The following is a 14025-nucleotide window of genomic DNA, read 5'->3' on the forward strand; positions in this document are numbered from 1 at the left end:
CGTGAACCGGACCTTATTATACAATAGTAAAATATAATATTTTAAATATTTCATGTGCTACACAACAAACACGGCATTCCGTCCACAGTTTATAATCTGTTTACAGTTAGAAAAAAAATCAGTGTTGCTACACGGTACGCACTTTTTGAACCCGGACCTGTGTCTGTATCATGTTTATGTGTCTGTATCATGATCATTTGCTGACGACCTCCCTAATGCGTGAAATCAAGCAGTTTCTTCAGTGTCGTTATAGTTTATGTCAATCCTACGATAACATTACTACATTAATATTAATAATAGGAAAATTAATTATTCCAGGATAAAGAAGTAGCGTCGCTGATCGAGAACCTGTACTCTAAGCTGAAGTTAGTGCTGGTCCGCAAGGATGAACAGAAATCGGCATCTCTGCGTGCACATTTGGGACGTATTGATGGGTTGCTGGAACGCAGGGGGACAAGGTATATCCTTGTCTATTATAGCTAAGTCTGTAACGGTCTGTGGTTGTAAAAAATTAAATGAGATTGTAATTATCGTTACTGGTATAAAATTAGATATTTTAAAGAAGTTTTGAGAAATTTACACGTTACATATATTCTATATATAATTTTCTTTACTAACTAATTACATATGTGTTCGTAGGATACGTTAAAAAATATTACGTATTAAAAAACAAAACTTCTCAAGTAATAACATTATTATAGATAGAACTTTATCAGGTTTTCCAATAAAGTATTATTGTAATAATATTCTAAATCAAGTTGGGTCCCTGTTGCAGTGTACCTTTATTACTAGCATTTTCTCACTGTATTAAGATAATTAATAATTATTCCTTAAGCGAGTGCCAACCAACCAACTCTGCGGAAACCTGTGCTATTTACCAAGCGCCCATTTGGAAATGAATATTTCAGGTTCCTGACAGGCGACACCATGTGCTGTTTTGACTGCGAGCTGATGCCCCGCTTGCAGCACATCCGCGTCGCTGGAAAATACTTCGTCGACTTTGAAATACCGGTTTGTTTATATCCTTCAGGACACCATTCTTTTTTATTTCTTTTTTTTCCCCTTTCTTGGCCTGCACGTTTTGTGTAACACCATTCTATTAAAATAAAAACAGAATGTTTTCTCCTTTACACTCTATGGTACATCTGACATTTCACATTGTTACAGCTAAAATTCACCGTTTAAATGCATCGGCGAATCATACAGATTAAACTATATATATTTAATGTTATTTGTCTATGCGATTTATCAAGAGATCTGTGTTTCAGACGAGTTTCCGGTCTCTGTGGCGTTACATGTATCACATGTACCAACTTGACGCGTTCACGCAGAGCTGTCCTGCTGACCAGGATATTATTAATCACTACAAGTTACAACAGGTAAAAATTTCTGGAAAAATTATTATGGTAACAGGAAAATATGAGTGGTTACTATACAAGATGGCAACACCGAGTTTAATATAATTAGCTTTTTTTCTAACTAAAGTCAGAATTAAGAAAAGGTACAAGTGATGGATTTTTTCAACATTGTAATAAGATTTACGTTTGGTTACGGGACCCCTTTAACCGATACAAAAAAATGCCGAAGGAAAGGTTTATTAGTTCCACATGGAAAATGTTTTATCTTTTATCTGTTAGTCTTCCGTCTTTCTACAATGTAAATGTCTTGAATTTTATATCTCATGTCTATATCTTCTGTACCATGTTCTTTTTCTCAACCCCATCATGCAGATAGCAACAAAAGGTTTACTATCTCCAACGTTGACGCGGCAAAGAAAAGACGAACCAACTACGCCGGTATGTTACGGGTTAATGTGTCGTAACAACGTAACAAGCTGTGTACATAAACATATTCATAAAAAAAAGAAATTCATCATAACATAATCTGTGCAATGCTTTTTGTTATGTATTTGTCATATGTCCCGCAGAGACAAGATTCTCTATGACCAGAGTTAAATACTTCATAAATTTTAGTTACCATGGTTATATCCATATGAACTAACATACAACATAAATGAATATGAAACATAAATTAAGTTTTATGTTTCACTTTACAAAAGTAATTTTTGAAAGTCAAATAATTACTGAATAAGTTGACTGTCAACTTATTAATAAATTAAATTTTGGTCAGTTTTCGTGTAAGAGATGGGGCGAATATGATATTTATAGTTTGGGTCTCTGGTTTTAGCTTTATGGATGTTTTTGTATTTGAATATATTTCACCAAAAGTATTTACGGTCTGTGTTACTTCAACAAAAATTCTCTAATAATCTAATTGATACCTCGAGTCAAAGTCTCGTTTTGCGCACCATCCATAAGTCAAACTGTCTACAAATAAACTTGACAGTTCTAGTAAACAAACATAAATTAATTAACAAGAGAATTGGCAAATAATTATTAAGAAATTTTGATTGGCGTTAAAATACGAGGTTATAGCTAGCATTTTTCTAATAACTGTATCACGAAACTTATTTCGATAGATTATGAATGCAGTATGGTTCAGAAACTAGACTAAATTCGCTAATTTTATTAATAATAAGCCTTTGCTTGGTTGGTTGAGGTTTTGAAATATTAACCATGTACCTCATACATACAATAATTTCTAATCTTCTAACACTACATTTTACATCGTCTTTTAGTTTATGTAGTGTGGCTGTTAACTTAAATAATATTGTACATACCTACCAAGTTTAATGCAAACATGCAGTATTTATTGACCAAGATTGTATTTATATTTAGAACTTTGTAAAGATTAACTACTTAAATGTGAAAATTATAACAAACAGGAAACAATTGTTTAATTCTAGGCTCTTAAAATGAAGAAACATGAAGAGTTGGAGACTCCAACATTCACAACATCTATTCCAGTTGACATCAACGATTCAAATGCTGAAGAATAACAAGTTAAATAATATATGAAGGCATAAATGGCGTTACAATTTGGTATTTGCCAATAGCACAGAGAAATCCAACCTTTTGGATTACATATTAAAAATAATTATCATGTGATATCCCACCCCACATACCCTCGTCCATCCAATGTTTATTTTTATATTTTTAATAAAGTACCATTAGCATTATTGTTTGGACAAATTGGTTGCATTTGATTGTTGTAGCAGCGATATATGTGGCCATTTATTTAAGACGGGCAGAGGTGGCACATACATCAGATTAAATTATTTTTCTATTGTTATTAGACAAGTTGATTATTTAGAAATATTTAGTGTTCAAACACAACGAAATTTGGTATATTTTTATTACTGCAATAATGCAGATTATTTTTGGACATACATAATTTAGTTTTAAGAAAAATCGCCATTTTTATAAACCTCTGCCTTTATCTTTGCTCTTGCCTCAATGTTACCTTCATGAAGGTAGTTTAGTACTTATTTTCTTGGTGAAAACCATATCCACAATGTTACTAAGTGCAGGGCTTTAAATTCGTCCACCTATTTATGCAATAGAATTACCACTATATATTTTTTGCATAAAAACTATGTAGTACACCTACCTTTACAATGTGAGTACATAATACCTACCGAAGAAGGGCAAAAGATATCAATCATGTCAATTGGACAATGTATAGGTAAAATAATGTTCTAGATTGTAATGTAATAGTTAAGGAATAAACCTGGATAAATATTTTTTTTATTTGAGTTTCATTTATTCCTTGGTTCCAGTTATTTTTCCTCAGTTTAATTTTATTTTTACTTATTTTTCATAAATAAAATGTCTAGTATTTAATAGCTTTTCAATAAGTATTATAGAAAGTGCATAAATGCTAATTGTGATATATCTGTAGCTTTTGTAATTTTTAATAAATCATTGTAACAAAACAAGTGTAAATTTATTCAACAACAATACAAATGTAAAATAAATTGTAATAAATTTTGCACACATGCATTTAACATAATTACATCAGTAATTGTAATTGTCTAAATTTTTTTTTCATTTGACTCATGATAATATTTTACTGTTCCCAGTCCTCATCTAAAGTAATTCTCTTTTTCATCCATTCATTTCTATACATGTGTTTAGGGAGTAAACAGGTCAAGAACACATGAGTAATATAAGCAGTGATACCCCATATTTTATAATTTTCTGCTAAAAATACAGGTAAGACAAATCCATTTCTAAATTGAGTATGATACTGGTTACTTGGGTCACAAAGAATATGTATAGGCACGGCTAACACCTCTGACACTTCTTCTTCATTAATTTTTAAATCATCAACAGTGAAATCCGAAACATAACCTATAATTGGAGTAATCATTACTTTGAAATCCTTCCCAGGAAAGGAAGGTCCATATCCCCAAATATCTATCTTGGATGGAGAAAGTCCAATTTCCTCTCTTGTTTCCCTTAAAGCAGTTTCCACTGGGGTCTCTCCTTCATCAGTCTTACCGCCGGGAAATGAAATTTGACCACTGTGGCTATTTAATTTGGCAGATCGTACAGTAAACAGCAATGTGGCGTGATCGTTGACTCGGCACATGGGAATCAGCACCGCTGCAGTCCCGCTGGGCACTTTAGTTGTGTTTGTGAATGGCACACGAAACTTTTTAAAGTTTACCATACATCTTTCGCGGGATACAAGAGAAAAAAGATTTTGAAACCCAATCACTGACGTAGCCATCCTTTTTCGCTATTATACTTTAAGTATGCATGTTTAAAGCTGAATCAAATAATTTTTACGTTTCTGTGTTTTCTAGACTTGCCAGTTGCGGCATCTGTTGTCTAATAGTCAATAAATACTTAGTTTAGAATAGAAGAAGTTTGGAATGAAGTTCAAACATTAATTTTTGATTACTTACATTAAAATAATGATATTTGTGAATTATTTAAGTCAAGAAAACAAATCAAAATTGGAATATCAATGTCATTAATCGGTTAAAGATTGAGTTCAGACTTCACACTTGAAATGCTATGCGTTTGACTTCGCGGTTCACGTGTTCAAGGTGCACCTGGTCGCTATGGTCGCAGGTCGAGGTCCGAGCCCTGAGCCCTGAGGACCGAGTGTACGCCGTACGGTGTTCACTGCTCCACGAGGTTCAAGCCTCAAGGTTGATGCCTGAGTGTCCTGACGGGCGACGGCTAAGAACCCGGCTTTTTCGTCGTCATCGAATGACAATAAGTCAATAATTTAATATATTATCTGTTGCTTGTCTATTGTAGGCACAGAGTACTTTTGGTAAAATGATTCTTATTACTTAGTTGTCAATTATTATGTAATATGTCACTTGATTGTTTATATTATCAAGAACAATGAAGACGTGGCTTCGGCCTTTAAAACTACCAAAATTTTCCAATTACTACCAAAAATAAGACCTGGCTGTATGGACTAAAGTCCTTTGCCTTTCCCATTAGGGATAAATTGAAAAAAAAAAAATATTATCAATTTAAAACTTATCTATTTAAAAAATTCAGTTCAAACTTCAAAGTACAGAATATAGAAGATAATAAGATAATGTGATAGAAGTATAATAGTAATAAAAGCTCAGTTTTTTTATCGACAAATTATGCAATACAGTTAAAATGTTTTCTCCTCAAAGACTATTATCAGCTTCAGCTCGTGAACGATGTATAGCATCTTTAAGAGGCCTGCCCGAGTTTGTGTTTGAAGATGTAAGTCCAAAAAAGAAAGCTTCAGTTTTAGTGCCCATGTGTGTAATGAATAATGAAGTACATTTACTGTACACTACGCGATCTACTAACTTAAGTAGCCATGCAGGACAAATATCTTTTCCGGGTGGAAAGATGGACAAAGATGAAGATGAAATACAAACGGCTTTAAGAGAGACTGAAGAAGAAATTGGTGTGCCTCCAGAGGCAGTTGAAATCTGGTCTACGATGTCTAGCGTTCAAGGGCGTGATAAGAACATGCTTATAACACCTGTTGTTGGTTTAATTAAGGATTTTGAAAATGTGACTCTCGTACGAAATGTCCATGAAGTAGAAGAAATATTTACAGTACCTATGTCAGCTCTTTGTGATAAAAAAAACCATGCACACTTGGAGTTTGAGAAAACTATTCTTCCAGTGTTTTTATATGAGAAACATAGAATATGGGGTATTACAGGATTTATTACAAACTTTTTCCTACAATGTTTCCTTCCAACTGAAAGCTATCAATGTGACTTTTTAAGAAGAAAGTTTGAACTTCATGAACTATTACCATCAAAATTATAGTTGCACAGTGAAATTTCATGTTTGAGTGGGTTAAAAATATAATTATACAATTCTATGTAATGATGTAAAAATATTTTGTATATTAAGTCAGATAACCATAATATGATATGAAGTCTTAATATTGTTATATTCAATATATATATTTATTTTTTATATAATTTCACAATAAATGTTAATATAAATGTATTTAATTCTTCAAAGTGGGTGGTAGTAATTTACAATCCACTTGTTCAATCATTGGCATTGAATTTGTTTCAATAAAGTTAATTCTGCAGTTATAAGTGCAGATATTTTTATATCTTTTCATGTCAGAGGCACAAATAGGTTGATACTCTGTTGTACAAAAACAATACTTCTCACTCCACTCCCTTACTTGACAGTGTGTTGACAGGATATAAAATAATATAAATGTGAAAACTGCAACAAAAATCATAAATTTATGTCTTGAAGAGAAATATGTATTGGTTAGAATTGGATTGCACAATACATATAGTTTTACAAAGATTTTAAAACTAAACATTTATTCCACAGGGATATGAGTATAAACATAAATAAAAAGTTATGTCACTAAAATTTATTTCATTCTTCAAGAGTCAGCCCCTTGGCAAAGGAGATACTTATATTTTAATATTTTCCCAAAATAATTAAAACATTTGCTTAGCATAGTCTATAGCCTAATAATTATTATGAAACAATTAAAAAAAGTCAGTTATAGATAGGCCAAATTTTCCTGTAAATAAAATATACAGGAAAATTTTTAGGCAAAAATAGACATAAATGTGCCAACCTATAGTTTATTTGCAAAGTAGTGTTTAGTTTACAGATGTACTACTCATGCAAAGTATTTATTTTAGTGAATAAAACGCAAATTAATTCATTGTTTCACAACTCAACAACTGCACTCGTAATTTATCATAGAAACCATTTTAACTAATTCAATTTATATTAATATGTACCTCCTTTAAACCCTAATTTCCATTGCATTTTCCTTCTTTTACTATTCTTAATGGCTCTTTAGACGACCGGTTTTCAGAGTTTTTGTAACAGTTAAATTCACATGGGCTATTAAAACTATTCCCGTCGGAAGCGCACACGGGTAAAAATATTTTTGCGCAAGGACAGCTTGGGAATTGTGGAGGTCCTTTGTAAGCCGGTACAGTGTAACAAGCACACGAAGTAAGGAGAATTGCCAGGAGAATCACTGTAAAGGAATTATGGGTTAGTCACAAACAATTAATAAGTGCAATTACTGGCTTATTTAAATAATTTTTAATTTATTTTATTTCTGCAATCGACAATTGTATAAAATTTCTTATTAATAAATTATTTAATCTGGTATAGTTAAAAATATATTATTTACTTAGATTAGATAATATTAGGTACGTATAATTATTACTTAATTTCGTATTTGTAATCAAATACATATATTATTAGATAAAACATTACGGTAGTATAGCCATATAGCTATAAAAAGATATAGTTCGCGGCAACATAGGTCAACTTTCATAGACGCACAACAATCTAACTCCTCAGACTCACCTTGAGTCCATGGGTATTATTCAGGATGATATTCACAGTCGGAAATTAGCGCTAAGTATAACTTCCAATGTCTCTGTGACAGATGAGAGTTATACTTAACGTTAAATTGCAACTGAATCTTACACTGATGTGTATCTCAGTTTTTTATATTGAATTTCTAATAACACGCGTAAACACGCACGTTTTGTCGCCTTTCTCCACTAATATTTGCTAACTCCCCGTAAACTAACTATGTACTATTATTAAAATAAAAAAATCCGCTATAAAACCTTTTTATAGTGTGTTAACATTAAGGTTAATATGACAGTTTTTGACATTATTTTAAATTAAAATATCTTACCAACTCGGTTATCCATTTTAAAAACCGATTCGTTCACTTAACGTTAACAATATGATCCTGTCACTGCTTTTTATACTGTTAATTATTATCTTAATGGTGAGTCAAGGATAATAAAGTCGAGTTGGCCTAGATCCGTTATTTGCAATTAAGTGGAAACACTTGAACGCACTTCATCGAAGATATCGGCTATTATTTTTATCTGCAACTTCCGTTACACAACCATAGTAAATATGCGAGACACATCCAGTATGGCGAACGAAAAAATATTCAAATCGTATGAATACGTATCCACAGTTTGATTGGCAGCAAGGTCAGGTATTGTATTTAGCCGGAGGTTCTCTTTGTAACTCTTCTTTTAGTAACAATAAAAAAACAAATTTCAGGGTTAACCTCTGAAACATAGAGGCTGAAATTTATTTCACGTTATACGAGTATCTTGGTTTTTGAATAAATAAATCAATGGCGCTACAACCTTTCTAGATCTTAGATTTCGATATCTATGATCGGAGAGTTTATTGTCAGTTTTTCTCTTCCGTTCTACGCCTTTGATTTGAGATCTGGCAGTAAATGTAAAATTAGAAGCATTTAATATTTATTTCTTTTTTGACGTTCATAAGTGTACATTATGTTACCTTAATGAATAAATGATTTTTAAATTTTGATCATTTGTCAATCTAATAGGTAGTCAGCCCGCTGTTTGAAACATACGCCGTCGACTGGGTCTAAGATAAACAAAATGTGAGAAAGCCACGTGTTTTCACCGTTCGAGCGAATGTTAAATGCGCACATAGAAAGATTAATCAATTAGTGCATAGCCTGGGATCAAGCCTACGACCTGGAGGATGAGATTCGTAGGCTGATAGTCCAACAAAACGAGGCAGTTTAGAGATACTTATTCGTGAAACCTTCTATAAATTGTAACTAAAACCTAATATAGAATACTGCCACTCGACCAATCTTAACATCACAATCTTAGTAGGCACTTAGCGGGAGTCATACATAGCGCTAAGTATCGATACTTCAAGCTTATATTAGGAATGTAGGTATGTTTTGCAAAAGCATTTCACAAATAGCCAAATTATGCAACTTAGAATTTTAATACACAATGAAGTTACGCTTATTCTACCAAAATCCTAACACAAAGAGGAAACAACTCCGGTACAAAACCTTCATGTAATTTATTTTGACTTAGAATAAATGACGTCACAGAAACGTGTTAAAAATTCTAAAGTATCTGTTCGTACTTTTGGAGTTCCCCTTTTTAGGTGTTAAGATGTGCAGACAACGATTAATAGAATACATATTTACGTGAGTCTATTTGAACAATGCTCTATAAAATGCAAACTCTACTAACTATGACTATTCAAAGATTCTGAATATTAAATAATGTTGTTTATACATACGTACATAGGTGTAACATTTAAACGGTAGCATCAGGCGCTATTTTTAACAGACTATAAATCGTGTTGTGCATCAGTTACATTACGGACATTTAAAATTCTTCATCGATTCTTCTTTCGTTGTTTAATCATCTATAATTAAGATAAGTACAACGCTTTATGTCACCAACATAAAACGTACATTTATCACTACAGGATTAGGAAAAATATAACATTACTCATCAACAAAAAGAATAGCGAAGAGTTGATGCCAGTTCTTCAGTTCCTTTCTACGCCCCTGATTTGAGAACTGGCAGTAAATTAATATCAGCATTTCATACTTATTTCATTTTTCATAAGTGTACATTGTGTTACTTATATGAATAAATGATTTTGTTTTTCTTTTTTAATTTTGTACACTTATCTTTAAAATACAAATAATTTATCCACAATCGACAATTTGAACATTTCAAGATGTATAGAAAATTCTGCCTTTCAAAGTCAAAAGCATAACTTGCGGTGTGTTTTTCGTGGAGGACAACACAGAAATCTACTTCCTACTAGCATTTCATTACATGCATTTGTTGCATTTCATCACGGTCGTGAGAAAATCTTGAATACCCAACACATAATAGTTGCTGTATAAAAAATTGAAACGTCTACTTAAAGATTAAGTAGGTAGTGCTTGTCACTACAAATAAGGATAAATACGCAAACCTTATATTTTCTTTGCTTTTGTATTACTACATCAAACTGGATATCTGTGTTTATAAAAATCTTAATAAATAATTACTATTTATAAAGCTTTTATCAGTCGCAGTCCGCAGATTATAACAGTAAAAAATTTTTTTTGAATAAAAATACACACAAAGACTATACGAAGTGACGACCATTACTTGCAATTTACTTAAATTAATTATCTTTAAAATCCGCACATTAATGATTATAAATTTAAATGTTTAAAATTATTAGCATTACTCGGCGTTTCGAGTGCTGTTAAACAGTCTAAGTGTGAGATTCATAGACGAGACTTCTCGCGAACTATGACTCCCGTTTATCAAAAAATACAAATTTCATAGCAAAAGATAACAAAAATTAAATTAAATCTGTAGTGCTCATGTAAAACGTGAATTATTATGTGATTTTCCAATTAAAAGTTTATTTTGGACAACATCTGTCAAGCCAAAAAGGCAAGGCCGTACTATCTTATTCTTGAAACAGTTCAGCCACTTTCGCCTAAATTTTCAGTAGACAAGTATAAGTATTGATTTTATAAATAGGGTAAATTTAAAATACTTATAAATGATGTTTAATATTGATGTATCATTGTAAGATGTTGTTTGGTTTGCTAAGTTCATAATTAGATAATTCATGGATCTTACACTTTTTTACGGTAGAAAGACAGAGTTCCGAGACTTTTAAACAAGTTATGTTTTGATGACATTGGCAGGAAAAAATATCAAAATAATTTCAGATGCGCCTACAGTTAATATGGTAGCAAGAACTTTGGAGTTCTTTGTTTTCGTGATTGTTCATTTAGCTTATTAAAATGTGTTGTCAGCTTTACTTATATGTACAACCGAGTGTTAAATGCGCACATAGACACTCTATTGGTGCCCAGTCATGGATCACATTCATCCATTTATTGAAATAATCTTGTACCAATATATTTTATCAGATTAATATTATATTTTTATCTGAAACCTAAAAACTCTGCGATACCGCAGAGATGCTCAAAGATGTTTTGGAAAAACCAAAATGCTTCGAGCGTGAGAAATTTTCTATTGTCGTAAATAACTAATTACTCCGGATACGAAGGCCATTACTGAGCCCACATTAATCAAACAACTCTTTAGGTAGAGTAATTACCATATGATTAACCTACATGGTAATAATAATTAAAAATTTATAAAGTGAAAACTAAAACTAGTTCAAATAGTTTGGTCCCTGTGGCAATGTACTTCTAACGCTGGCATATCCTGGAGTGAGGAAAGCACCCAGAGCCTGATTAACCCTGAGGCTTATTATGCTGCAGCCTAGGGCACGACGAATTAGGGGGCGCGGGCGCGCTGAAGTTGCGTCTTCGCTAGATGCTATGCATCAACTGGATATTTCAACTAAACCGAGCAAAACACTAAATGAACTGTGAACTGGATCTTCAAGCAATTCTTAATGATACAATTCATAAAAATCACTCACCTACTTAAAAATATATTACAGTGTAGTAAAGTTTTCCTGATCGCTAACTGTGGAAAAATCTTATTAAAACCTGCTACGCTGCAACCAACCAAATGCAGTCGCCATAAATCACATAAAGAAATGGAATGGGCGGTTTTTTTTTATAAAACAGGGGGCAAACGGACAGGAGGCACTTGATGTTAAGTGATACCGCCGCCCATGGACACTCAATGCCAGAGGGCTCGCGAGTGCGTTGCCGGCCTTTTTAAAGAATTGATCTTTTCTTGAATAACCCTAAGGCCTAAGTCGAATTGGTTCGGTAATACTTCAGTAGGCAGCTGGTTCCACAAAGTGGTGGTGCGCGGCAAAAACTGCCGTGTAAAATTAATCCGAAAAACTCCTCTGAACACATAATAAAACCCTATCTAGCTCAACCTTTTGGGTTAAACAATCCATATTATATTGATTTATTTTAAGGACGCATCAAGGTATGACCGAAACAATGCGAAAACAGCTACGTTCATTATTTTACAATTAGTATATGTCAACGAATGTTTCCAATAAAACCATGAGTCATTAAAATTTCCGCTCAGTATTTTGTACTAATCTATTTTTCCACTTAAAAGATATCCTGTGACAAGCTATGACTAAAAGTTAAACACTTCAATAGTTTCAGGAAAGTTCCTTTGTGATGTCATTTATAAACAGTAAAAAATTAAACGTTTTGACAATTATTATTGTTTTAATATTTACAACAGTTTGCCAAGCGGGGCCGGGATGGGCTTTTCGACAAGGCGACGCATGGGCGTCTTCTGCGAGTCTTCGACCTCGGTTTGGTCTCCTGTAGGTGGTTTAGTCGCCTGTAAAGGTCTCCCCAGCAGCTTAGCTTAGCTATAGTGATTAGATATCGGTTGGAGTCTGGCCTCTTACGGGTACAGCAATAGCGATTCCTACGCTTCTGTATTCAAGTTCCATGTAGTTCTCTTGATATCCGTAGCGCTGTAGTCGCAACTGCGGGAACAAAATCTAATTATTCAGATCAGTTTCGCCATTGGAAGATAAAAATGGAAAATTTCCTTTACTATGCATATTCCATTTTATCATAACACAATGACCGTATAATGAAAATGCAAGGCTGGAACGCTAAATGTTCAGCCTTATCGCTAATAAGCAACTTAATTCAAACAGTAGAATGTACATATAAAGTAGAAAATGAATAATTTTTTCAACCCAAAAAGAATTCAATAATAAAAAGTAGAACTGCAATGAGTCAGTGTCAATTCAAACATACAAAGTTCCGATGATATAATATGAAGATGTCATTGAGAGATTGACTACTAACAACCTTAACTAATACTAGTGATGAAAATAACTATAATTTGGACATTTGAGCACTGAATTTTGACTTTGTGAACTAGTTGCGAATCTTTTTAGTTTCAAATTAAACAATATTTCTATCAGTCATAAATATAATATAAAAAAATATTTACGTATTTATTTATTCAAAAGATTTACAGCATAATACAGAAATATAAATATAACAAGTAAAATTAACTCAAAACGCCTTGATTGATTAAAAATTAAATTGAAAGCGAGTCCTGCGCTTTAATAATTCCTCAATAACACGCATCATAATTTTTATTAGAGTTTATTATGTAATGCTTTTATTATTAAGTTTAGTTACAAAATACTAAAATATGTTTCTATGCGCAATACACATACATAATAGTCAAACATGTAGACGGATCCTGACTTGCAAAGTTAAATTTGACATAAAAAGTAACATAAGCACGTATGTATATCACTTTCTCTCGTTTCTGAATATTCCTCCCTCACATGGCCGGACTTAGATTTCTGGAGGCCTCGGGACAACAATGGAGTAGAGGCCTAGGCCCCAAATTATTTTTGTTTTTCGAGTTTTTATAATTTACTGTGAAACCAAGTACATTTTTTTGGATTAATTAAAATAAACATAAAAATAGATATAAAAAAACTGTTTTTTTATTAGAGTTTACTTGTCGGAATTTAAAACATTTTTTTGCGAAGTCTCTATTGTACATACCTACATAATACCTCTTAATCCAGCCCTGTGTGAGATTCAGTGACGAGACTTAGTTAAGCAAGTGACTTTGTTACGTCAAATGTAACTTCTGAAAAAATGTGTGTGTTCTTTTATGTCCCTATTTGTGTCCCGGGCTGTAGTCCCGGTTGCCCTGCCCTAAATCCAGTCCTGCTCTAACGGTCAATCTTACCCTTGAGATTCAGAGACATTATTGTGAAACGGTAAATTTCCAAGCTTAGTCGAGTAGTAATGCCAACTCCTATAGATGGTTCCTCCTAGAACCAAGTTCAACTACCCCTAAGTTTATGAGGTAATTTCAGAGCATCAAAAATAGTAGTA

At 32.7% G+C, this 14025-nt stretch overlaps 3 protein-coding genes across 4 annotated transcripts in view; 2 read left to right on the forward strand and 1 right to left on the reverse strand.

Moving 5' to 3' along the window:
• The window catches only part of LOC111000621 (chloride intracellular channel exc-4), a 48754-nt gene extending 45104 nt beyond the window's left edge, over window positions 1-3650 (forward strand). Inside the window, exons 4-8 of one of the 2 annotated variants that reach the window (XM_045632931.1) lie at window positions 319-458; window positions 909-1011; window positions 1269-1379; window positions 1731-1796; window positions 2807-3650. In XM_045632931.1, the coding sequence (XP_045488887.1) occupies window positions 319-458; window positions 909-1011; window positions 1269-1379; window positions 1731-1796; window positions 2807-2899 (513 nt within the window). In that variant the 3' untranslated portion in view covers window positions 2900-3650. The remainder of the gene's footprint in view (window positions 1-318; window positions 459-908; window positions 1012-1268; window positions 1380-1730; window positions 1797-2806) is intronic. The other variant, XM_045632932.1, reaches the window with a different exon arrangement.
• Window positions 3651-3870: 220 nt separating this feature from the next.
• On the reverse strand, window positions 3871-5100 carry LOC111000622 (mitochondrial coenzyme A diphosphatase NUDT8). The gene is made up of 2 exons (XM_022270139.2): window positions 4814-5100; window positions 3871-4736 (listed from the first exon to the last, which is right to left on the reverse strand). The coding sequence occupies exon 2, from the start codon at window positions 4633-4635 to the stop codon at window positions 3970-3972; it is 666 nt and encodes a 221-aa protein (XP_022125831.1). The 5' UTR covers window positions 4636-4736; window positions 4814-5100; the 3' UTR covers window positions 3871-3969.
• Window positions 5101-5260: 160 nt separating this feature from the next.
• On the forward strand, window positions 5261-6267 carry LOC111000623 (mitochondrial coenzyme A diphosphatase NUDT8-like). The gene has a single exon (XM_022270140.2). It carries the CDS (start codon window positions 5535-5537, stop codon window positions 6186-6188), a length of 654 nt encoding a protein of 217 aa, XP_022125832.2. The 5' UTR covers window positions 5261-5534; the 3' UTR covers window positions 6189-6267.
• Window positions 6268-14025: the final 7758 nt, after the last annotated feature.

This window comes from Pieris rapae, chromosome 21 (assembly GCF_905147795.1).
Source record: "Pieris rapae chromosome 21, ilPieRapa1.1, whole genome shotgun sequence".
NCBI classification, from domain to species: domain Eukaryota; kingdom Metazoa; phylum Arthropoda; class Insecta; order Lepidoptera; family Pieridae; genus Pieris; species Pieris rapae.

Excerpts from the sequence above, each read along its gene's own strand:
- LOC111000622 (XM_022270139.2), bottom strand. The coding sequence starts at position 4,635 with ATGGCTACGTCAGTGATTGGGTTTCAAAATCTTTTTTCTCTTGTATCC.
- LOC111000623 (XM_022270140.2), top strand. The coding sequence starts at position 5,535 with ATGTTTTCTCCTCAAAGACTATTATCAGCTTCAGCTCGTGAACGATGT.